Here is a 27470-nt window from a genome sequence, read left to right on the forward strand (position 1 = left end):
TGAGAGCTTAGCTAAATTACATGACACAGCTAAAGAAGGCATTGCTATAGGCGCAACGTAACGATACATGAGAGAGGAGGATTGTTGTATCGGCGTTACAGAGATCGAAAGGGTAGGATTTTAGATCAGTTAGTCATACCTACTAAGTATAGGGAGGACCTTTTGAGTCTTTGTCATGGAAATGGGTGGTCCGGCCACCTAGGCATAAACAAATCAAAGGAAAGATTGCTTATGGAATACTACTGGCCTGGCTGTTTCAAAGATGTAGAAAACTTTGTAAGATCATGCGACGCCTGCCAGCGTTCTGGTAAACCAGGAGAGACTTGGAAAGCTCCACTGAAGGTAGTGCCCTTAATAACAGAGCCTTTCAGACGACTTGTAATAGACACGGTAGGGCCTCTTCCAAAAACAAAATCAGCCTACAGGTGCTTGTTTACCATGCTGTGTCCGGCTACCAAGTTTCCAGAAGCAATCCCTTTGAAAGAGCTCAGCTCCACCGAAGTAGTAGACGCGCTTTTGACAGTGTTTGCACGAGTTGGGTTTCCAGCCGAAATTCAGGCAGATCAAGGGTCAGTATTCACGAGCGCACTGACTTCCACATTCTTGCAAAAGTGCGGGGTAAAGTTAATACACAGTTCTGTCTATCACCCTCAGTCAAACAGTGTAGAGAGGTGGCATTCGGTGCTTAAGCGAGTTTTGCGTGCGCTCTGTTACGAGCACAAGGAGGACTGGGAGAACTGTCTGCCGGCAACGTTGTTTGCTTTGCGAACGGTTCCACATGAGGCGACAGGGTTCTCACCAGCAGAACTAGTGTATGGGAGGACACTCCGGTCTCCACTGAGAATGTTAAGAGAGATGTGGGAGGAAAGAAGGGAGAGTCCAACAGTGGTTGAATACGTGCTAAATTTACTGGAACGGCTAAGCGCAACCCGAGAACTAGTCGGAAAGAACATGGCAATAGCTCAAAAGAACGCCAAAGTCTATTACGACAAGGATGCGAGCCTTCGTACGTTTAAAGTCGACTTAACGATGAAAGCGGAAAAATGTAGGTTTGGTTGTTCACAGGTTACTTATCTGGGCCATGTTGTCGGTCAGGACATGAGACGGCCGGCTGAGCTGAAAATAGCTACGAGTGGAGAATTTTCTCAGCCGCGCCCGAAAACGGACCTTCGTTCATTTTTGGGACTTGTGGGGTACTATCAACGGTACATTCCGAATTACACGCAATTGGCAAGTCCATTAACAGACGCCCTCCTAAAGGGAGCACCGAGTAACGTACACTGGGATAAGGACAAAGAGAACGCTTTCCAAAGTTTGAAAACGCTATTGGTTTCTCGCCCTGTGCTTCGCGCGCCAGACTACACAAAGGAATTCATAGTTCAGTGCGACGCAAGCGACAGAGGTATGGGCGTGGTACTTAGTCAGGTCGGCGACGATAACGAGGAGCATCCTATCCTCTACGCCAGCCGTAAACTAAATGTAAGAGAGGAAGCCTACAGCGCTTCAGAGAAGGAATGCGCTTGTTTGGTTTGGGCCGCCCAGAAGTTGTCGTGTTACTTGTACGGAGCGAAGTTCATCTTTGAGACCGACCACTGTCCTCTGACGTGGCTCAATCAAATGTCACACAAAAACGGCCGCTTGCTCCGATGGAGCCTCACTCTCCAAGAGTACAACTTCTCAGTTAGATATAAGAAGGGAAAGTTGCATAGCAATGCGGATGGTTTGAGCAGGCTAATTTGAATTCTGCGTTTGGGGGACCCGCCTAAATTTTAGGGTTACTAGTGTTAATTTTATTAAGCGAAGAAGATCCCCTCTCATTTAGCAGGATTCCCTCCATGATTGCTGAATGTGTCAGCAGGAATTTGCTTCAGAAATTGGCATAGCGAAATGCAGCATTTTTTTTGTTTCTGCACTTATGTTGTTTTTTTGAAGCCTAGCGAGTCTAAAGTGAGAGCCAATGCACGTCATCTCGGCGCAGAGCCGTGTTGTGGGGTTCGTTTTGCAGTTGCCTGTCCTTGGATGTTTTGGGGCGGTGACATCAATGCACAAGTGGTCGCTGCGAGCCAAGACATCAATCCCCCCCCCCCCCTGACCAGCAGCCGTTCTCTTCCTGCCTAGCGGTTGTCAGCGCTAGACAGTCGAGATTTTTCGGGCCATGGAGGTGCTGTTAAGAATGGCGAGCTACAAAGCAAGATTTCCACACAGTTACGACAGGGCGACACGACGCGCATCTACCCCTCACCGTCGCTGCAGCTAGGAGGCGTTCGAAGAAGCAGCCTTTGTGCTGAAAACTGCTTCCTTCCTCCAGCCCCATCGACATTGTGACGGGACGAGTTCGGTGTGTGAACAATGATTCCAGAGTTCCCCAACGCGGAGCTGATTTGACACGCCTGGACAAGCTGCCACGGGAACGACGTATTTTTGCGCTTCTCACGCTTCGGCGGGACGCAAAACAACGAGCGACCCTCGATCGGCACCGATACTTTCCGGAACGGCACCCCTTCAACGCCGTCGTTTGGGCATCGGAATGTGTGTGCCTTTGTGTCTGTAAACTGATCTGCAGAGCAGCGGCGAGGTGGTGATGAGTAAACGAACAGTCGCCGCCTCGTATGGCCGGCGGATCGAGTGTATAAAAACTGTGGTTGTGCGAAAGCTGAACACACTTCTCTTGAGCAGTCATGTTAGACTGAGTCACTTCTCTCATGCAGTCATGTTGGACTGATACTCTTTTTCTCAAGCAGTCATGTTAGACTGATTTAATTTCTGTAAATAAACCCTTTTCCTCGTTCTCGATGAGAAACAGTTCTTCACTTCATCAACGATCTCAGCGTAAATAAGTTGGACAACGGCATGGGCCAGCTACCTTCGAATTCATGCCGTACTCCAATCTTGGCAAAGGACCACGGACGATGGGATTGAGCCCCCAATCCTGACAGTGGGCGGATGAGATTAAGAAGTTTGCAGGGACGGCATGGCCACAATTAGTACATGACCGGGGTTGGTGGAGGAATATTGGAGAGGCCTTTGCCCTGCAGTGGACGTAACCAGGCTGCTCATGATGATGATGTTTTTTAAGCGGCTTACTTGCAAATCGATGCTCTCCCTCACAGCATGGCGGCATGATTTTTCAATTGCTTGACTGATGCAAGCCTTGGCGATGCCTCTTTTTATGATTTTAGAATGGCATGAGTCATACCTCAGGATTTCTTTTTCTCCTCTAGTGTTGTAGCACCAGCAGATGTGGGAGCCTCTGAGCCTAATATTTATGTTACATAATGAGCATAATGAACAGCGATACAGCAATAACACACAACTTAAAGACGGAGATCAAGTACGGAAGGAGAGAGGAACTATGACAAGACAGGAGAGGAGCGCAGCTAGAAAGAAGGCAAAAAAAGTAAACAATTCTGACGTTTTACGTGCTAAAACCACGATTTGATTATGAGGCACGCCGCACAGGGAGAGTCCGGGTTAATTTTTACAACGAGGGTTTTTTTAGCGTGCACCCAGTGTACGTTACACGAGCGTTTTCGCAGTTCGACGCGGATGGATAAGGTGCTAAAGAGCAATACGGTCTTACCTACCCTCAGTCATCATCATCATCATCATCATCATCATCATCATCATCATCATGATTACGCCCACTGCAGGACAGAGGCCTCTCCCATACTTCTCCAACTACCCTGGTCATGTACTAATTGTAGCCATGTTGTCCCTGCAAACTTCTTAATCTCATACGCCCACCTAACTTTCTGCCTCCCTCTGCTACGCTTCCCTTCCCTTGGAATCCATTCCGTAAACCTTAATGACCATCGGTTATCTTCCCTCCTCATTACATGTCCTGCACATGCCCATTTCTTTTTCTTGATTTCAACTAAGATTTCATTAACCCGCGTTTGTTCCCTCACCCAATCTGCTCTTTTCTTATCCCTTAACGTTACACCTATAATTCTTCTTTCCATAGCTCGTTGCGTCGTCCTCAATTTAAGTAGAACCCTTTTCGTAAGCCTCCAGGTTTCTGCCCCGTACGTGAGTACTGGTAAGACACGGCTGTTATATACTTTTCTCTTGGAGGATAATGGCAACCTGCTGTTAATGATCTGAGAATGCCTGCCAAACGGACCCCAGCCCATTCTTATTCTTCTGATTACTTCAGTCTCATGATCCGGATCCGCAGTCACTACCTGTCCTAAGTAGATGTATTCGCTTACCACTTCCAGTGCCTCACTACCTATTGTAAACTGCTATTCTCTTCCGAGACTGTTAAACATTACTTTGGTTTTCTGCAGATTAATTTTTAGACGGAGCCTTCGGCTTTGCCTTTCCAGGTCAGTGAGCATGCATTGCAGTTGGTCTCCTGAGTTACTAAGCAAGGCAATATCATCAGCGAATGGCAAGTTACTAAGCTATTCTCCATTAACTCTTATCCCCAATTCTTCCCAATCCAGGTCTCTGAATACCTCCTGTAAACACGCTGTGAATAGCATTGGAGAGATCGTATCTCCCTGCCTGACGCCTACCCTCAGTGCAGGGTAGCAAACCGGAGTCTTCTGCGGTTAACCTCCCTGCCTTTCCGACGCCGTTTATCTCTCTCTATCTATAGAGTAGTCGGGACAATTCTGATAAATTTGATGAAGACCGATAAGAGTCGATAAGGATCAGATCGAGTCCGGTAAGGTTGATAACAACCGATAGTAGTTGATAAGGGTCGTATTATGTCATATAAGGCTGATAGTGACCGATAATGGTTGATAATGGTTGATAATGGTCAGATCGTGTCCGATAACGTTGATAACAACCGACAATGGTTTGATGGTGTTCAGATCTAGTCCGAGAAGATTGATAACGACTGATAAGGGTTGATAAATATTTATGCTGGTTGTATCAAGTTTGATAAGATTGATAATGACACCGGGCTGCGTATAGATGAGCAAATGGCACAATGCTTACACAGACAACTCTAGTTGTCTAAGTGTAGGGAAGGCAGGATGGTATGAAAGTAATTGAAGGGAAGGTTAAATTACGGATTTTACGCGATCGTGAGGAAATTCCGGTCTTGATTAAATTAAAGTGAGCCCGTTTTGCTGGCACCATTCAGAGAATGAGGATAGGTCGGACTGCAGAGCGTGGCAATCCTCTATACTGTGTACTTCCTTAAATATTTTGATGTCGTCAGCGTAAAGGAGAAATGAAGACTTCTGGATTGCTGAGGAAACGTCATTGATGAAAATTAGAAAGAGAACCGTACCTAACACGGAACCTTGGAGCACACGCTAGATACCGTACAAACAAAAGAAACAATGATCAATGATTGATCATTGACGTTCACAAAGCAGGACGTATCGAGGAGATAGCTGCGGTGTACAGCTACAATAGCAGCTTCAATACCGTAGTGCGCAAGCTTCTCTAGCAGTAGGGAATGATTGATTGCATCATAGGCCTTGCTGAAGTCTCAATACAAAGCACCAACTTGCCCCCTTTGCGTTACGTACGGCCGTGGAAACCTGCATCGTAAAGCTGACACGGTTGGTGGTCATTGAGCGGCCAAGACGAAATCCGGGCTGACATGTAGCAAGAATTTTTTTTTTTTGTTCGCTCTACAACTATACGCTGTGAATAGCTCCTTCTAAAAAAACGTGGAAATTGCACAGAGCACAGAAATCGGCTGACTGATATTCCGGTAAAACGCGAGAGGTTTTGTAAGCATGCGGAAAAATGGAATTATTCAAACAGTTATTAAAGATTGGTGTCAGGACAGGTACAAAGATACTGCCGTACTTTGATAATGGTGGTCACAATACCACCCGGGCCGCAGGGCAAAGATATTAGTCACTGGGTGTTCATAATTTAGTCATTGCATACATTCAATCCGAGATGCATGTGGTGCCTTTACTGAATGATTACCAGATACAAGGTATATTTCGGAGAATAGCGGCGCTTGTGGCGACGTGTTGTGGGGCTCTATTCCGATTTTATGTCTCGTATTGCACTATTCTCCTTGCAGAAAAGCAGAATTTAGGAAGTCATATATACATTCATGAACGCTGCCATTACACTAGCAGATTTTTAAAACACATTTGCTCCTATTTGTTCATTGTAATGACACTTCTGCATATTTTGATTGGATACAGAGCCATTGGCGTCGCCATCAGCATTGTTCTTTCCGACTACGTTCTTGGTATATACCACAGGAATGGGGCAGCGGTCTGTGTTCTCTAAGCTATGCTCCAAGTATTCTGAAAGATGTCGCAGACACGACAGCTTCACAGTACGGGCGCTGAGCTCATTACTGCGTATTGAATCGTAGCGAAAATTTCGTCGCGTAACAAGGAATATATCTATACGCGAAAACGGAAATGTTTAAGTGCTGTCCCGTGGTCCTTGTCCATCCGCCATTTTGAAATTCCAACAGCAATGAAAGATACATTCAGGACGCATTTCTCGTCGCGTTAACATCGTTTCGCGGCCGCAAAATTGTGTGAGTGAGAGGGTTTAACGTCTGAAAGTAACGACATTCTGGTCAAAAAACGCTGTCTACAGGACTAAGAGGCCGCAGAGGGAGGCTCTCCCAAAGCGTCCTTGCATTCCGTTCCCATAAACATGAGGCCTCCGTGCACGGAAATCGCACCCGCGACCTTTTGCTCAATAAAAAGGAGATAGACACTGAATCATGACGGAGGTTAGAGCCTATGAAGAAGGAGATAAGGTCGCAACGTTAAAAAAACGTTTACAAGTAGAGCACAACAAAAACGGAAGTGTCGACAGTGGCAAGAAGATTCTATCCACTTCATTTTTGTGCCGACGTAGCTACCGAATGCTAGACTACTGCCGAACTCTGCAGCGTGAATAAAAACAACGTGCGTTCTTATCGGCGGTTGTTGCGGTGTTCTCGTCCTTCGATAGCGTTCGCGAAGACGCACTCGTGCTTCTTCGTTCTTAAAGCACACGTCTGCGCCGGTTGACGGTTACACCCTGAGTTAAGCCGGACGGCACGTGCGGTAATAGTGTTTCTGTTGGCGCTCTCAAATCTCCAAGGCCAGCACTTTGTTTCCACTTTCGCTTTTGAAATTAAATTCCTACTTTCTGGCGACTGTTACGAAAACAGCAAATCTCACCGAGGAATGGTGTTTTGGCCACAACTCCTTCAGATATGGAGGACTCCGCACGCGATACCACCGCACAATGTTTTACTGAAATTATTATTATTATTTGTTTTGAACGCGTATATACAATTAACAGGAAAGGGAAAGCGAGGAGCAGGCTGGCAACTGCCATGCACCGGAAGGGGCACAACGCCTGCCTACTCTTCAGAATGGAGGTGACAGCAACACATAAATGGAAGATAGGAGGGAGGTGAGGGAAGAGGAAAGGAAGAGCAACAGGACAAATCGAAAGGATAAAGTAGAACACAGTACAGATCACACACAGGTCACACAGTAGAGCCGATCACTGAAGGTCACGCTACTACAGAACGTTGAATAGAATAGTTTCGACGCTACAAACGTGAACCTAAGTTAGTTAACTCTAGAAAAGTAAGTAGAGCGCTATGAGCCTGATCACGTTTAGACGCACAAGCACTGGGGTACAAACATTCGTCGAGTGTCGTACACCGCAGGCCAAGGAGGTGATAGTCTGTATTCAGATTGCACGCATTTTGACTTGAAGACACAATTTTTTCTTGTTTTCATTTATTTGAACACCGGTACTTGCCAACGCAGTTGACTCCGCTTTAGTTGATGCCTCTCTAACCTTCTATACGCCTGCAAGTGCCATTAGGTATACGACAGCTAGAAGGAAATTGACAACCCTAATCATGTAGACCTACTCGCGGTGAAGAAACACTTAAACGGGAATGGGGGCTTTAACGCCAACAAAACTCTTCCAGCGAGAAATGCCAGCTATTAGTCAGTACCTGTGCATGTGAACAATGACGTGCTTCTTCCTCTGCTGCAAAGGCACGAATGGAGCTCGGAAAGCTCAAGGGCTCAATTTTGCAACTTGTTTATCGCTGACACAGGATACAACTGAAGCAGATATTCCGCTTGCGCAGTTCGCCTTTGTGCCGGACCGTTGAGTGCACATACCGCCTGTCGCGTTCACTATTACAGTGCGTACTTGCTTTCCAGGTGCGTTCGATCACGGCGGTGTGTTGAACAGAAATAAATTACTCCTTATAAGGTGTCTGTGAGCCACAGCAAACTAAGGATAGGCGAAGTTAAAATACATGGGTTGTTGAGAAAAAGAAATGAACCGCTCGCACGCTACGTGCACAATACCGAGATGCACAGCTGTGTTTCACTTTAGAATAGCGATGAAAACAACGTCAGCTCGGCGTAGTTCCGCGAGCATTGTTCACCGACGTAAAGAATGATATTTCATCATACAAGCGCCGGCGTGTGCGCTGTTCATTGAGAGTCGACCGCAGGCCTTTCCAGCGCGAAGGAAGTCGCGCCGCTCTGCGTCCATGTGTTTGCTTGCAGGCGGAGCTCGACCGAGGCTGCGCAGTCGCAGCCGCCGATGTGTCAGGCGCGGTGAGCACCGTCGACAGCGTACCGTATGCCGCCCACCACTTGTCGGAGACGCACAAGTGGCTGCTCGTCCGATTCATAGCGTCGCGCTGCGTTAGCGCTGTATTTATTCCTTTGCTGCACTAATGTGAAGCGGACAAATGCTCGTCGTTGTTAGAGCGTGAAGTTCTTTTTCTTTTTCTTTTTTCGCTCGTGCGGAGGAGCGATGTAGCAGTGCAGCTGTGTAATCAGCGTGCGCACTGAGCCGGCAGATTCTTGCAGCTGGTTAAACTAATGGTCTCCATATCGAGATGCTGCCTCTGTGGTTGGATTAGAAGAAGCTTGAAAGAGCAGTCACGACGTATAGTGCTGCGAGCGAAGGTGAGTCACTATATGGCTAGCTCTGACGTCGCACTCATACGACCCCTACTGTGGAACGAGCCATGCACTGCTGAAGGTACGACAGCCTCACGACTAAAGGGCTTAGCTTGTGAGTAGCAAATGCTAGGGAACGAAAGTACAATAGTGGTGATGATAGCTCTTGCTTGCGAAAAAACAGCTGTGCGAAGCGATAACGAGCTTAGTTATAATCATCTATAAGGCTTTATGAACATCAACTAACTATATATGGCCAGTAAGGTGTTTGTGGGAGGGTGTTGTCAAACAGAAATTGAAAAAAAATTGATAGTCACTTTTAGCATACGACAAATAGGGTGAATGCCAAAGCCTGCGTGCTCAAGTGACATAAACTAGATTACTTGACATTCTAATTCGAATGCGTTGTTACTTCTTATTACTTGTTCTCTCCCACCAGAGGTCGTGGGTTAGAGTGCCTTAATGGACAGTATCTTAATTAGCTGTGTCGTAATTAGCTTCGTCCTCATTACCACAATATGTTGTGGGTCCCAGTGCCTTAATTAACTCTATTTTAATTAGATGTGTCTTATTAACTTCGCCTTAACACCAAAGGTTGTCGGTTCGACTCGTACCGAAGGTCGCATGTTCGAGTGCCCGAAATAACTTGACCTTTATTAACTTGGCCTTCTTTAAAACTTTTTTGGCATGATGAGTGGCATCCGAGCCAGCTGTGGGAGAAGACGACGAGGAAAGCGCGAGCAGTGGGCACGAGCGCGTGTCTGCGTTAGGCGAGCTCACACGACTTTCTGTATCGCACGCCGCGTTTTCAGGACCACCGTCTGATCAGGCGCTTAAAGCTTTCGCCTTGATGAAATTCAAGATTGTCGAGAGTGCGTGGATATGCCTGAGACAAGAATAGAACGGCGACACATACTAGATATGTTTACTATAGTACCAGAGGGCTTTGATAACCTTTTAATGGTGCCAGTCTTACTACGAGGTGCATTTACATAAATATGTCAGAAATAAATTTTCTTTGTCGATTTTTTTTCTATAAATATACGTTAGTAACCGAAAGCACGTTGCCATTTCCGATACACGTTGCGGTATAATAATGCGCCACACCGTGTATGTACGCATGCGCACTTGGCGCGCCAACACAGGAGATGGCTGTAGTGGAAGGTGCGTTGTGCTATTATATGCTAACCTACTTTAAAGGATGCTTTTAACACCATTGTTGGGCGTTTTGTCACTCATTAGTAATCTTATCTGTGTAATATTGCACTACAGCACTCGCCAAATAGCAACACTCACGAAGAAAGAAACAAATGGCAGTTTTCTTTTTTTTTTGTTTGGTGTACGTCTGAAAGCGCTACAGACGCTTAGCAAACAAGACAAAAGGAATATGCTTATGCCATAGAGATGTTGTAATCGATCTGAAGCGAATTTTTCGTAATGCATTTAATTAAAGTCTCTAAAGCTAAATGCGGTGCGTGCAACTGTGTCTAATTTCATCCTATGCAACGTGCAACCTCATGCAGTGTTTGTTTCTGCGCCGAACACTAGCTACAACTTTAATGCCATGCAACTTTTATGTTCGCGCACTACACCTTTCACGAGATATGCGCGATAGATATGCCTAAATTCAAACAGCAACTTGTTCGGACGTACAATGTGGGACTCGACGCAATGACGACACCAGGACGAAGGCGATATTGGACGTTTATCGAGAGTGGAATGGTGAGGAGGGGTACATGCAGAGAGAAGTACGACACACACGTGTAAACAAAATTAACGCTTCCACATTCTTTGCGTCACGGTGGCGTGTGCCGATTTTGGAGAGAGCAAGAACACTTTATTTTTCAGAAGGGCAAGGCTGTAAAAACCTTGTGTCTAGGTATTCGCTGACGGCGTAACGCAGCGCTGCGCTGACGAAATTTTGCACGCTGAAGTGTTCTGTGTGCCGAGAATGGGCGCATACCCAGTGGCGCCGTACCCAGTGGTCCGACAATAAGAAGTGCATTGAAATAAAGAAAGGCCGTTGAAAATAATGCGCGATTTCGTTAAAAGATATGTCGGCTTCGGAGATATACCTATGAGCTGGCATTAAACTTGCAGATTTTATGTCGTGATTTATTACTCGTTTACGCAGAACGCGGCTGCACTCACTGGCTCAACTTTGTTGATAATCAAGCAGTGTCCTAGGTACTGTATAGGCCAGTATAGGCTACAAGTATCGCAGGCGAGGCAGTTCACCAACCGATAGACAGGCCACCCGACCTCGGGCTGATATGAAACCGTGGTGGGCTACGCAATGAAACAAGTTTAAAACTATTGAATGTTAAGTACAGTATTGCATGGAACATGCGGGATACGAGTGATCAATTTATTGGTTCCTTTTATTAGAAAGAATGATAGCACTGAAGCCACAGTGCCGTCATTCTATATATTAAACGAATCGGTGAATCATACTCCACGCATTTCATGCAGTAGTTCACTTAGCATTTATCACAGACATCACCGACTTAAACTAATCTCAAAACGCAAGAAACGAACAAGCGGGATGCACATGGGAAATAGACTCCTCGCCCCGAAAGTTCGTCACTTCCATCCGCCACGACGTCTGGTATGCACCCTTGCCGCATTGTCCTTCCTGGGTGACAAAGGTGATTTGTAGCACTCTTCCTGTCATGTAGCCATCCCGCCCTTTATGTGAGTATACCTCCTTTCGCGAAGCCGCTACAATATGCTTTATCGCTCTAAGCTAGCTGGTCTGCCATTTTGTTCACTGAGGCCAGAGACCTTTCTGTTCTGCAGGCGCGTTGACAAGGCTCAATGGAGTCCAACTGGAGAGGTCGGAAAAGGCAACTCGATTTCACATACTGAAAAAACCTAACTTCCTTAAATATAACTTAATTAGCGTCATAAAAGAATCAACTTTCGCTTCTTTTTACGATTGCCAGGTGTATTTGATGGAAATGCCTTTATTGAAAACCTATGATACTTAGGTGCTCAACAAGTCGGGCCTAGCATTTACCAGTTCGAAGGCAACAGGGGTAGCCCCATCATCATACTCACCATCTGAATTATGTCCGCCCTAACATGGCAAAATGTCCTAGTGCCCTCTAGTTGCCTCTTTATTGCTCCGACAGCACCCGAACTGCAGATTTCTTTTGTTTATATACAGGGTGTCCCAGCTAAATTTAGCCAGACTTTAAACATATTCGAATGCCGCGTAGCTGGACCACGATAATGTTGTTTACCGTCGCTTGGAGATACTCAGATTATTTTTTTTTCATTCTACTTAATTACATAATTAGTCCTGCCAGCTTCTCAAATATTATAATTAGACGAAAAGTGTCAGTGAGAAAATTGTAGGGCAACATGAAAAATTCCCGATGCAGCTTTCTGTTGCTCAATACGTACTACATAAAAGTATTTTTCCGAGCGTGAAAGAAGCCCGCGAATACACGCAAACTTCCTTGAGGGGCCAGTCGCGCGGCAATTTTGCGTGCCAAGTCAATAACTGAGAGCAGTCGCTGTTTCTTTAAGCTGCATAATTACAAAATATTTAGCTGTGATGACCTTAACTCCAGCGTATTTCAGTGTGTTATAACTTGTGACTTCCCAATGATTGCCTGATTTCTTGCAACTGGACGCACACGGTAGAAAAAATATGTTAGTATAAAACGCCCCTAGACATCAGGAAACCAAAAGGTGTGCTGCATTATTAGCAAAGGCTTATCTATTTCTGTAAAAAAAATGACAACAGCTACTTTGATTTAACCAGCGAGCTAGTTTGTGAACTGGGATGGCAAGTTTGTGAACTGGGAACAGTGATTTGACACGTTAATGCTACTATCACCAATAGTTTTGTCTTAACAGCTTCATTTCATTGAGAACGACTATCCCGCTTTTACTATACATTATCAATTTGTAGCTTTCACTGACTCGTTTCGCAGTTAAGCTGTGTTCTCTCACGTAGAATTTGCTTCCCTAATAAAAAAATAGTGCTACATTTTACGAGCTGTTCCTTGTCGACAAAGACGAATTGCTGCGTGCATGAATATTTATTCTTACGACGTCATCTTGCAAAGCGCGAGTATTAGTCCTAGTGTGTAAACAACGCTTTCTCGCACAGCCCAGTATTGTTCATGTCTCTGCCTCTGCCCTTATGATCGGCCGACGTGCAGTGACGAATGGTTTGTCCTTGAAACGCAGGGAGTGCTTCTATCCACCCGGTGGTGACGGTGACGCAGAACTACGGCGACTCGACCGACTCCTCACCCAACCAGAGCCAAGTGTCGCGGAACTCTTCCAGAAAGTCAAACAGCTCACTGCTCGTGCACAGCGGTGAGCCTGCCTTGTATTTACTGTAGCGCCTTTTCAATGCGTGAGCATTACTTGGCTCAATGTGCGACCCCGCCGTCATCATGTATTCATGTCATCAATCAGGTGATTGAGAAATCTGCGCAGTACAATTAACCGACCTCTTCATATGGCTTTAATAAATCACGAGGAGGCTTGTGGCTCAATAGACACCAGCGCTAATGAAGGCATTGTCTTGCCAAGGAGTACAGGAAGCATACCTGAATATCTTAAGAAATATCTGTAAAAACTCCATCGCTACTTCAATTCTCCGCAAAGAAAGGGGAAAAGTACTGATCGAGAAAGGGGTGATGCTTGAAGATGCAACTTCTTCAATGCTCTTTACTTCGTGCTGAGAGAGAGAGGTGAAACATAAGAGGGTAAAGGCAGAGAGCTTAACCAGACACACGTTTGGTTTGCTTCCCTGCTATCGGGGAAGGGAATATAAGGATGAAGAGAGAGAGAGCAAACTCGACATGCAAGCTATTACACTGAAAAAGATTAAGAGTGAGGGTTGATGGTGAATATTTCAGCAATAATTAAGCTACGGTTTGCAGATGACATTTTCCTGTTCAGCAATGCAAATGAGAACTTGCAACAAATGGTTGAGGAACTTAACCTAGAAAGTGTAAGATAGGGTTGAAATTCAACGTGTGGAAGACAAAAGTAATGTTCAGTAGCCTGGCAATAGAACAAGTTAACGACCGCGCAAACAATTATGGAGCTAAAACTGTTAAGCTAATGTTGAAAGACAAGAAGACAGCGGTGTGGATTAAAGAACGAACAGGGGTAGCTGATGGTCAAGTTGAGATTAAGAGGAAACATGGATTTGGGCAGGATATGTAATGCATAGGGCAGATAACCGGTGGTCTATTAGAGCTAAAGGGAAGGAAAGCGCACTCGAGGCTGGCATAGAATTAGGTGGTGCGACGAAATGAGGAAGTTTATTAGTCATAAGATGGAATCAGCTCGCGCAAGATAGGGCAATTAGGGTTTGCTGGGAAAGGCCTTCGTCCTGCAGTGGACCTATGTAGAAGGCCCCAGCTAAGGTTTCCCAAGCTGTTCAAAAAAAAAAAGATTTGAAAAACATGGTCGAAGATTCATATTTGATACATACGCTGTTCCGTCGTCAGAAACCTGACAGCCAAATATCCCAGGTTTTAAAATAAGATCTTGCACCGTGTCATTTTAAAATATTTTTCTTTCTTTGAACAGCTTGGCCACAACGTTAGTTGAGACACACGGTATATGAGAATGATTATGATGATGGTGACGAAACCAACTCTGATAATTCAAAATACAATCGCGTGTGCTCCTCTTCGGGTCCCTTTACGCTCCTTTTTTGCAAAGGTTGTGACACCAGGTAACAGGACATGCAGGTAACATCACCAGGTATACGAGGGACAAAAGTGGACGTATTCTCGGACGATCGCTTTCGGCGATATCACTTTCGGTGCGAGCTTAGTGACGGCTTGATCAAAACCCGATTAGCTGATTGACTGATTGTGCACTGCGTCACGCGAAGGCGATAGCATCGCCGAAAGCGAGCATCCGAGAATACGTTCCCAGTTCCAATCTATCTGCTAGCACGCCTTTGCCACACGGTCGCACAGCCGTTCTTCCTCGGCTTGTTCCTGTCATGCGCAATCAGTTTATTTAGATTCGAGCAGCCTTTCTTTTGCTCCGCGTGCGGCGACAACAGCGTACAGCTGAAAAGTGCAGATCACCATATCATGATAAGTGAAGTTTTCGAACGAAAAAACAGCTCAACGTAGCGTTCGGTACTGACGTAGTATTGAATGGTATTAATGTGTTTACTAGGGAGGAATGCGGCGAGGAGGGAAGAGCGCCTGAGAGGAGTAAGGGTGGAGTGTTGTAGCGAAGGTGTGAGGGAAACAGCTCATTCGCCTTTAACCTAATACTTTAAATGCCCTTCAACAGGCGTATTTGGTCATTAGCGTTACTTTTTAGTCTTCCGCCAAATACTGCCACACCCAGCTGAGTTCTGTTTACAGTGCCGCTCTAAAGCGATTACAAGCGGCACCGTGTAGTCTAGTGAATTTGTGTTTCCACGGATGTCGATTTCGTAATATTCAAGGTTATCACAGCAGAGAGGCAATACGATTCCTTCCACTGTTGTAGAAAACGCGTGGTAGTTAGTTTCAGAGATTGCCTCATTGCGTTCAGCATCTCTAAGCATGTGCTTGAGTTCATTGTGTGTCTACAGCGACGCACGCAGCCACACTTGCGACTTACCTACCATAATAGATTGCATGGAAATGCCAGCGGGTAAGGTTAATTCAAAGGTTGCTTTCAGTTGCTAGTAGAATTGAAGGAGAGATGCAGAAAATTTTACCTTGAAATGGGGTCTGATGCTAAGTTCAGTTTAGTGCATGTTATCAGTTCATTTTATCCTTTTATTTCAGTTTCAAAGAAGAAACCGAGGGTGGCGAGAAGAAACCAGTGTTAACCACCACTTGGCTAGCCTCGTCACCCCACGCTGCTGATGCATTTACCTTTCAGGTTGAAAGTCATCGCTTTAGTTTTATTCTTGTTTATAGTGAGAGAATGCGCTGCGGCCCATTGTTATAGTACGCGTAATGTATTGTTTACTTTGTTAGCTATTTCATTTAAGTCAAAGGAGGTTAACAGAACGGTGCAACCATGAGCGTATATATTAACTTTCGCCAGAAAACTAATATTTACATTGTCGTTGACATTGTAAATATTCCCGTCTGGGGCCCTTGAGGTTCAAATTAAAAAAAAATAATAATAATGAGGAGGGATTCTAAGATGATGCCTTGGGAAACGCCACAATAGAAATTTTCGAAGTGCCAGAAATGAAGTGGTTTATTACTACATATTGTTGTCTGAAACTGAGATGCGATATTATTAAGTTGAGAGCATGACCGCGGATACGTGTTTAGGAAAAAGCGCCTTAACATTTATCGTGTCGAGTGTCTTACTGAAATCTCTAAAGATTCCTAGAGTGAGGAACTGTTCTTCAATATTTTCTCAGATTATTTCTTATTTGGACGAGCTCGCAAACTCCTCTTTTCTCTCTTGCGGTGCAGTGGACTTGAAGCCTCTGCGGAAAACGAGTAGCCACATCGATGTTCACACTGTGCGCGTCCCCCTGAAAGATATCATATGCTACCTCTCGCTCATGGAAGCAGGGCGGCCCGAGGACAAGTTGGAATGTGAGTTGGTGCCTCGTGGGTCTCTCCATAAAGGTATCACAAGCGCACGCGGTGACACACGGTGAGACGCGCGCTTGTTTGCAAATGATTTTATTCGCAAAAAAAAAAGTATGCGCAGACACCTACGCTAACTTGCGCAAAAGCTATACAGAGCGTGTTACAAAGCAAGCGTAAGCTATGCTTTGACACCCCAGAAGACACAATATAAAAAGTTATATAAATGAAGGCTGGAGTTCTGTTTGGTACAGACTTCGACGCGACGCTGATATGTAATGACCCACGTCCACGCCAACAGGTTTACTAAATTGAATTCAAGCCTTTATGGGGCTGTGTATAGATGTTCTACTGTAGCCCCACAAGTTATGCCTGTCAAGTGACGTGCTCGTTGGATCTCCCACATACAAACAAAGCTTTCTTGTGCATGCTTTCTTTGTTCTTTCCCGCTTTCTTTTTTCTTTGGGTGAATGTAGTCGCCAGTGGGCTTACGCTAATCCCGTGTTGGTCCCCTTTGTCAGCGCGTACTTGCGCCGTGATTGCGTAGTTTGACATGAACTATCCAGGATTGTGCTTTTGACACAGCGAATCACTCGTTTAAGCGATTCTTTGCATGGTACGCTTAGGGGAAGTCTTTTGTTTTTTTATGAATGTCGGATACCGCTGCTAGAAAAGCGTGGTATAAGCGCCTTTATCAGTTGTGCACATTTATGCCGTTCCATCGAGCCTGCTGAGCAGAGCGCTTACTCTCGCAAGAAGTTGCGAGACTGTTCGCCTTTCTGGGCTGTTGCTGGCGGTCATAGAGCATACGTGCTGCCCCTATTCCCCTTGCCTTTACCCAAGGGTCAAACTAACGTTATGCATTTATCTCTCTGCCGTTGCTCAAGACTTACGGACTGACAATTAAATATGTGTTCCGATTGTTCTGAATGGCAACAAGACAAAATGACAGACGCGTGTTCTTTTGATCTTGGTTGAGGTGCTCGCTGATACTATTTCTGCGCGCGTTCTTTCGTTCCAGTCATGTTCAGATTGTACGACACAGATGGAAACGGTTACCTTGACAACAATGTAAGTACTCTATGACAAAACAGGTTTTCCTATTTTCTTTGCTGCGTCTGATAATGTGTAATGTGGAACCGCGAGTATTGTTTCGTTAGAAAAGCGTAAGGAGGTGCTCGTGACCAGATCCTGACCAAATTTATTACCAAGCGGTCGTTTTGGTTATTTACACGCTACTGAACATGTAGCATGTTCTCACGTCGGGTTTCTTTAATACAACTTTAATATCTGTGCGCGATCTTCAAGACTAGGCGTTGCCAAGTTGAAGTCAGGTATTCCTCCGCTGCCAAGTCATCATGAAACTTGGTGAAACCATTTTTGTCTGTCATCCGAAATATCTGTATCTTTGTTAAGCGCCAAACAGTTTCTGCCTCACCGGTGCGCTTTGTTCATGCTGCGCTCGTCGACCTCTTCTAATGAAGGCGCTTAGTTTTTAACATCCTCTGACGTCCACTTCAAGCAGGCTGCTGCATCTTCGTGAAACAGTACCTCTTAGTCTCGTGTGATGGCTAAAGCTCGATAATTGGGGACGCTGTTGCAGATGTTTCGCAGTGGCTTTTGTGCCTGCTACAAAAGAGAGAAAGTGATTGGGGAGAGGAACAGGTGCTACTTTCTGCAAATCTTCAGAGAGCATGGATGAGTGCCAGAAGAGCGAGAGACAGAGAGAGAGAGACGCGGGAGGGAAGAGATGAAGCCTGTAAAAAACAGTTGTGTGTTGTGAAATCAGTATCAGCGGTTTCTGTGCATCGAATGAGAGTGTCGCGTTATTCTCGTTCGGACAGAAATTCTGTAATGACAAAGTACTCGTTAGTTTTCATTTAATTTTTCTTTTTTGGGCTTGACGATTCTCACCCGTTGAAGGTGGGCTTCTTCGCCGTCGTATGTTTTTGTTCCAGAGAGCACACAGCGTAGCTTCTGTGCGCATGACCTGAAGCAACACCGCCCACTTATAGCTTCGCTCTCTGTTTTCGTTTACATCTGCAGCCTCCATAATCGCGCATGGTTTTATCGACGCAGAATGCTGAACGAGCCGTGATTGCAGCTCGATCTAAAACAGATAAGCCTGCGGCGAGCGCAGTGACGGTGACGTAGTTGTCAGCAGTGCGACCTGCAACGCGAATATATGGGAGATGTACTGGCGTATTCGAATCGAACGCCTGCGAGCGATGGCGTCCCCCAAAACAGAGCAGGGCCCATATGTTCACAGAAACACTCGACCCTGCAACTGCTATTAATAACAAGTTTTGTTGGACATGTCATCAGCAAAGGCGGCCGTCCGGCAAACAATTAAGAACGAAAGTATGTGAATTCAGCCCCAGATCCGCATGTTCTTTGTTACAGAAATTACACTTTGCTTTCTTTCACGTATGGAGTTTGCAATTGCATTTACAGCGATGTTTGTATTCTTTTTAGCTTATGACTTTCATGTGTGCTGGTTTTATTCTAGCATGACTATTGCGACAAACGGGATTAAAGAATCAGTCTATGTCAGTTCTTTGTTCTCGCTTTTTTTCTGTCCTCCTGAACAACGACAACAGTTAGTTTCAGTAAATATGTAAGAAAACTAAACTAGAAAGCCTTTTGTTAGCAGTCAAGTGACAGATCGCACGCGTTGAGATTGCGATTCGTTTATAGTTCATGCCGCACGATTGGAATTCGACGCTGGGTCGCAGCGACATGTGCCAATGTTTGATAAGTTTTGCTTGCTTACAGTCTATGCAATACGGTGCAACAGTGACAAAAAGAGAGGCATATTAGCATGAAGCTCGGTGGCACCGACTTGATTAGCTGCATGATAATCAGTTCTCTTAGCATCCACTCTTTGTTTCTAGGTGTTAAGTGAAGCGGCGCTGTTTATAGACGACAAAATAAGCGCGCAATTAGAACGCTCGCGCTGCATTATATGTCACTTACATGCAGCTTTAATTTACTATCGTTTGTTTCCCTGCTTCCTTTGCAAGCTATTGTACTAAGAAATTGAAGCAAATAAAGTTTAGAATGTGCCTGCTCTAAAGCGGTCGCTAGCAAAAAAGTAACAAGTGGACTGAGTTTGTGTTACTTTTTCCTGCTTTCCAGGAGACAGAATGCATAGTGAATCAAATGATGAGCGTCGCCGAGTACCTTGGTTGGGACGTATCAGAACTGAAGCCGGTAAGTGCAATCAAGCGAACATCGTTTCTCGCGAGTCCACGCAGTCGGCTGTTGTGTGCGGTGCGCTGTCCTGTTTTCTTGCCTGTGCCCACGTTTCGCTCATATGTTTGTTCACACTGAAGTCCAGCCATTATTCTCAGTATTTCCCTCCTTTCGCAACGTGCCCGCTTGATTCGCACCAGCGGCTAGGGGCATTCCCTCGACCCAAGACTGTACGTGCGCCGCTGATGTATGCAAATGAAGTTTGTTGCAAGCAGTAGAGACCGAGCTCAGGTGCATCAAAATGCTTATGGATCTAACGGTTTCGCATAGGTTGACGACAGATAGCATTTGCATTTGAATAAGAGCAGAAAAAGAAAGATAAGAAATTCATTATAGCTATGGTTGTAATATGACCTTCTTTCTAAATGAAGAAAGAATAGCATAATTTACAGCACAAGTCGTAGTTCTTCGTACCTAAATTTCCGTTGCACGAACGCGAAGTCTATTCAATTGGAAGAGCCCCACAATTAACAAAACCACCATAACATGGCATCATTCATATTCTTCAGTTTAACATAAGGGCTGTTTCATGTGAACTTACCCTCTTTCAAAACGTGTTCAATACGTACCTTTATGAATGACTGAAAATGTATCTTGAAAATGTTTTTAGAAATAGAAGAGAAGTTGCGACTATCAATACGGAAATAGGTACTGCGTGCTCCACAAGGAAGGTTGTTAAAAGGCTGAATTTCGGAATACAAATGGCCGCTGCAGTTTTGCACGTTTGATTCGGAAGCGTGAGTAGTCCGTGAAGGTGTGCAGACTAACGGTGGGGAAATTTCTCGAGCCAACAATTTGCACGTGCGGGAAACCAACCTGGTGGGGACTGGTCGGCCGCTCAGTTTGCCATACGCTGCGCTAATGGAGGAAACCGGAAGGGTGAAACGAGACAGAGAGAAGGAATAGAAAGAGCATTAGATGCACGCTACAGCGGTCGCGGATCACTGCTAAAATACCTGGAAGTCTTTAAACCTCCATGGCCTCCTACATTTGCGGTGGAGTTCTTTCTCCTATGCGCACCACGTTACACAGGTAGACGTCCTGTTGGCTACGCTGCGCAGACGAAACAGGATGCGTCGCATCAAGTAAGTGCGCCGTTCAATGGTTGCTTTCATTTGCATTCATTCTGATGCTGCTCATATTCAGTGGCGCGAGAAATACGGCAAAACTAGAAAACTTCGATCTGTGACAGACGTGGAGAAATTCACATTATGCTTCTACAAACGTTTCGCACGCTCGACATGCGTAATATGCACTGCGATAAAGTTAACTGATAAGGGAACGTAAATTCTACTGTAACTGCGCCAGTTGTAGATTCATCCGATATGATTCACTTGCACGTGCTCCACCTAGGCTAAGCGGGAGCGTTGCAGAATAAAAGCCGTGAACCAGGAACTCTTTGGCATTGGTGTGGATGGGTGCGTATATGGGTGACCTATATGTCTGTCTCTCAAGATTCGCAATTCTCTACGCAGATCCTTCAAGAGATGATGGTGGAGATCGACTACGACGCCGACGGCACTGTGTCGCTAGAAGAATGGAAACGTGGTGGCATGACCACCATCCCGCTGCTTGTGTTGCTCGGGCTGGACGCTGTGAGTGGTCTCTTTCTCGAAACTATATACTCTGACGCTGGGTTACAACTAATACAGCGCACATCGTGCCTCAGTTGATTCGTCATCTATGAAGATACCCTCACTAACACTAACATGCGCCAACAGTGGGTACATGCTGTCTACTTTTGCTCTGTTGTGTTCAAATATAGCGTAAATGTTGATTTATGCATGATTGAAAACCCATTCCGAGTCCTAGCTTATTGCCTTTGCCCATATTGCGTAGCAGTTTGCGAGTCAGGTTTCAAGTGGCTTCTCAACAAGTGCACATATAAAAAACATTGCTCGATATACTGTGCAAAAGCGCTTTCCGCGCCTGAAGCTTGGCATTTCCCGCATGACCGGTCTCCATGCGACAGCTGCTGCTTTTCTGTGGTTAGAGTGATTATACGTGAGACGTCGCGCATTTTGCTTGTCTTTCCCGTCGACGTACACGTGGTAACAAAGCCTTGAGACCTTGGAAGAGGTGCAACTCCACGAGCCACCAACGCCATCTTCCGAAAGGCCATCTTGCCGTATTTCAGCAACGTTATCAACGTGTAGGCAGCAGCTATATCGCAATGCGAGTGCAGAATTATTTGTATCACACTTTGACAGTGTTCCACTCTTGTGATCAGCTTTCGCGTCGATGAATGAGCAACACCCAACCACGCGAGTAATCGTTTGAGCATACATCAAGCTGTGATTACTTTTAACGAGTAGTGAAAATACTCACAAGCTTCTTAAATTTTTTTCTGAGAATTGGGGGGGGGGGGTGCAGCGTTTGCGTTATGTTGCATTGTCCGCTCCAAAAGAGCACGTTAAGTCACATCGCAGAAGGTGACACCAGTTTCGCAGCTGTTGTATGGCGAAAGTAGCACGTAACGCGATGAAAGAAAACGGAGCGCTGGGCACTCGTATATATTCACAACTAGCGGACATGTATATATTACAAGCGACATGACAAGGGAGGACAGAAATAAATCTCTAAGAGAGAGAGAGAGAGAGAGAAGGGAAGACGGAAAGGCAGGGAGGTTAACCAGACTGAGTCCAGTTTGCTACCCTACGCGTGGGGAGGGGAATGGGGAGTGAAAGAGGGAGAACTTAAGTGTAGGATGTCTATAGTCGGGCACTCAAGTCCGTTGCCTTCAGGTAGCGAAAAAGCGCTCTAACTGCTTTCTGGGCCAATGAACTGTGAGGCCAGGCTCCCAAGATCTTCGCTTCCGTGAATGGCCTGTCATCCAGTCTATTTAAGGCACACTGGAGAGTCTCACGTTGATTATCGAAGCGAGAACAGTGGCACAGAAGGTGACTGATGGTCTCTTCACACTTGCACTTAGCGCACATTGGTGAATCCGCCATTCCAATGCGGTAGCTGTAGGAGTTGGTGAATGCTACTCCTACCCACAGCCGACACAACAGTGTTGCGTCACGTCGTGGAAGGTTCGCTGGTAATGTAAGTTTTAGTGATGGGTCGAGGCTGTGTAAACGACACTTAGAGTTCTGTGGTGTATGCCAGCAAACTAACGTGATTGCACGAGCAAGACTGCGAAGCTCTCTTGCAGCGTCGACTCTGGATAAAGGTATAAGGAGTGTCGGTGAGCCAGCCTGGGCACGTCGGGCAGCGTCATCGGCGAGGTGATTACCAACGATGCCACAGTGTCCCGGCAGCCACTGAAATATGATCTGAAAAAATCTCTAAGAGTTGCTACGTTTGCTTTTGTCCATGTTTGCTGCTTTCCACGCTTGTTCATATCCTTCTTTTCTTCTTGCGTTGCGTTATTCTTCCCTGTAAATTTCGTACTAAATGCGCAGTGAACAGCGGGCTGCCACTTGCTTTGTTCGTAGTAACCATCTTGCCTCTTCTTCCCTCTCTGCAGAACGTCAAAGATGACGGCAACCACGTTTGGCGCCTTAAGCACTTCAACCGCCCTGCCTACTGCAATCTATGCCTGAACATGCTTGTCGGGCTCGGAAAGAAGGGACTCTGCTGCGTCTGTGAGTTACAGCGTTTCTCCTGACTGATAACCTTTTATTAAAGCGAAGCTTTCCATGCCTCTCTAATTCATCCGCGAACGCCGAAAAAAGCGCACTGTGGGAAAGCCAATTTACACATCTGCGTAGAGCGTTACAGTTTACATTCGCAGTACCACGCCAGCGTCGACTGGCCAGCCGGTCAGGGCCTAATGACGGCCCAAAGCGACGAGCTCAGCAAGAGTAGTGCATGCGCACAAGTTCACTGGAAGCGGAAGTTGCGTCTGCTAGCATTTACACCACCCCTGTCGCGATTAACTGAGCTTCCCTGCTTATCGGAGACAGCAAGTGCGCGTGAACGCGGGCTCGTATTAAGATCTGGAAAAAAAATCAAAGCCCCCTTTCTTAAAGAAAGATGGTTGAACGCCATGCTACCCAGAGGAACTGTATATATTTGCATCGCATTACGCACGTCACGCAATGCATTCCCGGCCGTCACCATAGGTAGGCCGCGGCTGCAGCGCACGGCAGAAGAGGCTGCCGTACGCTAGCGTAAGCGCGAGTGCGATTGTGCCCATAAGGACGATCCGGTGTGTCGGCAACTTCATTCAAAAGCCATGTGGGAGACGCTTGTGCAGTGGAGATGCCTACTGGTCTTGTGATCGTCAGCGTGTACATCAGACCAAACACGTCTCGTTGTGACGCGGAAGCGTTTCTGACAGAAACGATGAAAAACTTAAAGCCACATAGTACGCCGATCCTTGCGTGCGGTTACTTTAGTATCGATGTGGCGAAAGAGAACCGTAAATGGATCGAGAGTTTCACGCTAGATCGGTACTCGTTGAAACTGAATCAACTTTTACCGAGCCCTTAGTAAAGGTTGGTGCGCGCTGGCACCAGATGGGGTGGAACCTTCTTCTCAGGTCCCATATGCGTCCAGCAGCTCCTGGCCCCTAGCCGCCAGCACGAGCTGTGTCTGTAGGTCGGGGCTGGACAACAAGGTCTCCCATCGCTCGGGGGGGTTGGGGCTGGGGAGGGTGGGGGATAGGGATGGTGGGGGGTTCTTGAACTTAGTGCACTCTGCATAGATGTGTGCTATAGAGTGCCTTCCGATCGTCTGGAAAACGGGCATGAATTGTCATGCTCTGCTGGGAACATCTGCAAGGGCCTGGGATGCGCTAGTGACGCCGCTTGTGTGCGCGTCGCACGATTGTTTGCTGCCTTCGGCTGAGTTGAGAATGCGGACGGGGAAGCCTACATCTGCCGCCTCTGTATACATTTGGGTGATGTCTTTGTAATTTGTCACGGGGTGTGGTAGCTCTGGCTCGTCCTCGGCCCGGATTTACAGTTCTCGGGCATAGTGGTCGGCGAGTGCGTTGCCTTCCACTTGCGAGCGAGCCGGGACATACACGAGCTCAACGGCCCGTCCCGGTGATTTGCGTTTTGTGAGGATCGCTAGTGCCGCGAGAGAGATGTTACCCTTGCGGTAACTTGCGTAGGCGGTCTTGGAGTCTGTGAGCACGGTCCTCACTTCCGGTTGTGCGAGTGCGAGGGCCACGGCCACTTCTTCTGCTTCGGCTGTATTCGTCGTCCGTATCGACGCGCCTGTGACCAGTTTATCGATGGTGGTGACGACCGCCGTTGCTCTGGTGCCGTGTTTGGGAAGGGAGGCGTCCGCGTAGAGAACCTCGGGGTACTCTACGCGGACGCCTCGGGGTACTCTTCCTCTTCCAGCTGTCGAGCCAGTGCCTTGGCTCGCGCAGAGCGTCTCTCGTCGTTCCTCCCCGGCTGCACGTTCCGGGGAAGGGGCTTGGTCTAAATAATGTCTCTCCACGTTGTGGGGAGTGGCTCCGTTGTCGGTTGCTGTTCAATTTGCCATCCTATCTTGCGTAGGACTGCCCGGCCGTGCTCTGTCCGGCTCGGCCAAGACGCTACAGAGACCCACGACGCAACATCGTTCCTGCATTGATCTCACGTTTGCAAGCAGGCTGTGTCACGTTACGATGGCAGAGCCTCTCACCAACTACCACAGCGATTACAAGGCAATACTGTGCAAGTGTAGAGTCGTCCGTGAAAGTGTGAATGCGTGCGTGTAATCAACGGCTACGTGATCTAAAGTAAAGGCTATGCAACTTAACGAAATGTGTCTTCGTTAAAAAAATACAACCCTAAAGAAGCAATCAAATCACATATGCATAGCATCGGGTCCCTCAGCATTTCTTCTGTTCGTTGCGTGGTCGTTGGCTTCGGACTTTGACTGATTCAGGTTGCATTGGGGGAAGGCTTCGCGTTCAACCATTTTTCTTTAAGAAAGGGGCTTTGAGTTTTTTATAGCGCTGTTATTTGACACGTTACACCTTTTGTATATTTGGCCCCACGTGTGGTCTACGTGTTCAAGCTGGTTTCTGCACGCTGGCATAGGGGTGCTATTCCGGACTTAGACAATTTCTACCATATTGTGCAATTCTGAAAGGGCAGTATTCTGACCCGTTCAGAGAGGCTGTAGCAGCCTCCTGGGCTAAGAAGCGTAGGTAAGGTGGCGGAATTCTACAATATGGCTGAATACAAAAATCTCCAGAATTACACCCCAGAAGTTTCTTTACCTGCTAGTGCGCTTTGATTTCTACAACCGCGACAGAACACGCTAAGCTCCAAGACACGATCACGGTGCTTGTCCCTTTTTGTTTCAGTCTGCAGGTATACTGTCCATGAACGCTGCGTGCAGAGGGCCCCTGCATCGTGCATTAACACTTACGTCAAGTCCAAGAAGAGCTCGCAGGTACATTGCTGATTGCTTCATCATCGCCTGCACATGTAGTTAGCCGTTATCATCATCGCCCTTGATCTTCTTCCTAACGTTCAGGCGTTCACTTCTTCTTCAAGTAAGGCGTTACGTTGGTCTCGGTTTCTCAAGCGGTTGACGTGTGGGCTTAAAGGCGGCCAGAACGTAGCTCTAACGTAGCTCTAAGAAGATCCAAGACTAGGAGGAATCGAGGAGCATTTCCACCTCTTCAGAAAGACGGATGGCGACCGAATACTTGATCTGGAAAACCTGGGAGCGACCGCACATGAAAACAAAGATCAGAGGCGATGAGTATGTATGTGTGAAGGATGAGGATGTACGAGTTAAGTATGAGGATGTACGTGTGAAACCGATGATTTGCGCACTTGGCACTCGCACTTTTTAAAATGAGATTATCTGTCGAGATAGCGGTAGTTCAGTATGCCCTCAAATGTTGTGTCGTTGTCTCTGTACAATGTCCTTGAACACGTGCGCTAAACATCGCCACGTTGTTGTTGTTGCTGTTGTTGTTGTTGTTGTTGTTGTTTTTGTTGTTGTTGTTGTTGTTGTTGTTGTTGTTGTTTTTGTTGTTGTTGTTTATGGTTGACGGCTCTCCGTGGAAAGTCATGTCATGAGTAAGTTCGGTATCACCGTTCATATATGTATGAAACGCACCAATACTCTTCAGGCATTCACTGAATTATGATGAAAACACTTTCGATGCAGAGAAGTCGGGTTCCAGTAAAGTAATGGCCGGACAATTTTGATTTAGGCCATGTAAAATGTTACAGACCGTTGAAGAACATTGCAAAATTTCGAGGAACTTAGCTGGACAGTTCTCAACTTCAATAGGTCAGCAACACTGGAATATAGCGTGTTCTTTTTTTTAAAACTTCAGCTTAAAAGATCGCGTAACGAGAGCATTAAAGTGCTTTACGTGCGAAGTTATGTATACTTTCCTTTCCTTCAGGTTTGCTCGTCAGAAATATTTAATTTAATCACGAATGTAGCAGCGTGCCAGTCTTTGATAATTTGCGCAACCGGAAACACAAACTCGATGAACTGCAACGTTAGTACATTGTCCACCTCTCCTTCACATTTGTATATTGTCATGTAGTAGTCATGGAAGCGGATCCAGTTCCTTGCTTTGGTGGCCAGGCTCCGGTGGGAGCTTTGTGCCGAAACGCTCGTGTACCAAGCTTTGCGTACGCGTTGAATACTAGGTGGTCAAATGTGGAGCACTCCACCACAGTGTTTCCCGTATAGCACCCGTGTTGGTTCGAGGCATGAAACTCCATCGCCCAAGAGAACGCGCGTTGTTTGTTGTAATACAGCGATCGCTCCACGCCCGTCAATTCAACATCTTAAGCTCTCTTGACTCCCGTTCAAAGCCGCGGACTTACGTTAATCTTCCGCCGTGACTCCTTACAACGGAAAACAG

The 27470-nt window shown here is 46.3% G+C and overlaps 1 protein-coding gene across 7 annotated transcripts in view; it reads left to right on the forward strand.

The window, feature by feature from the left end:
* Nucleotides 1-27470, forward strand: part of Dgk (diacyl glycerol kinase 1) — a 555078-nt gene that overhangs the window by 483650 nt on the left and 43958 nt on the right. For all 7 annotated transcript variants that reach the window (XM_065442108.2, XM_065442112.2, XM_065442113.2 and 4 more), the window contains 7 exons: nt 13086-13217; nt 16307-16432; nt 17448-17497; nt 19565-19639; nt 21157-21276; nt 23154-23271; nt 25938-26026. In XM_065442108.2, coding sequence (XP_065298180.1) covers nt 13086-13217; nt 16307-16432; nt 17448-17497; nt 19565-19639; nt 21157-21276; nt 23154-23271; nt 25938-26026 — 710 coding nt within the window. The remainder of the gene's footprint in view (nt 1-13085; nt 13218-16306; nt 16433-17447; nt 17498-19564; nt 19640-21156; nt 21277-23153; nt 23272-25937; nt 26027-27470) is intronic.

The sequence above is a fragment of the Dermacentor albipictus genome, chromosome 4 (assembly GCF_038994185.2).
Source record: "Dermacentor albipictus isolate Rhodes 1998 colony chromosome 4, USDA_Dalb.pri_finalv2, whole genome shotgun sequence".
Classification (NCBI taxonomy): Eukaryota; Metazoa; Arthropoda; class Arachnida; order Ixodida; family Ixodidae; genus Dermacentor; species Dermacentor albipictus.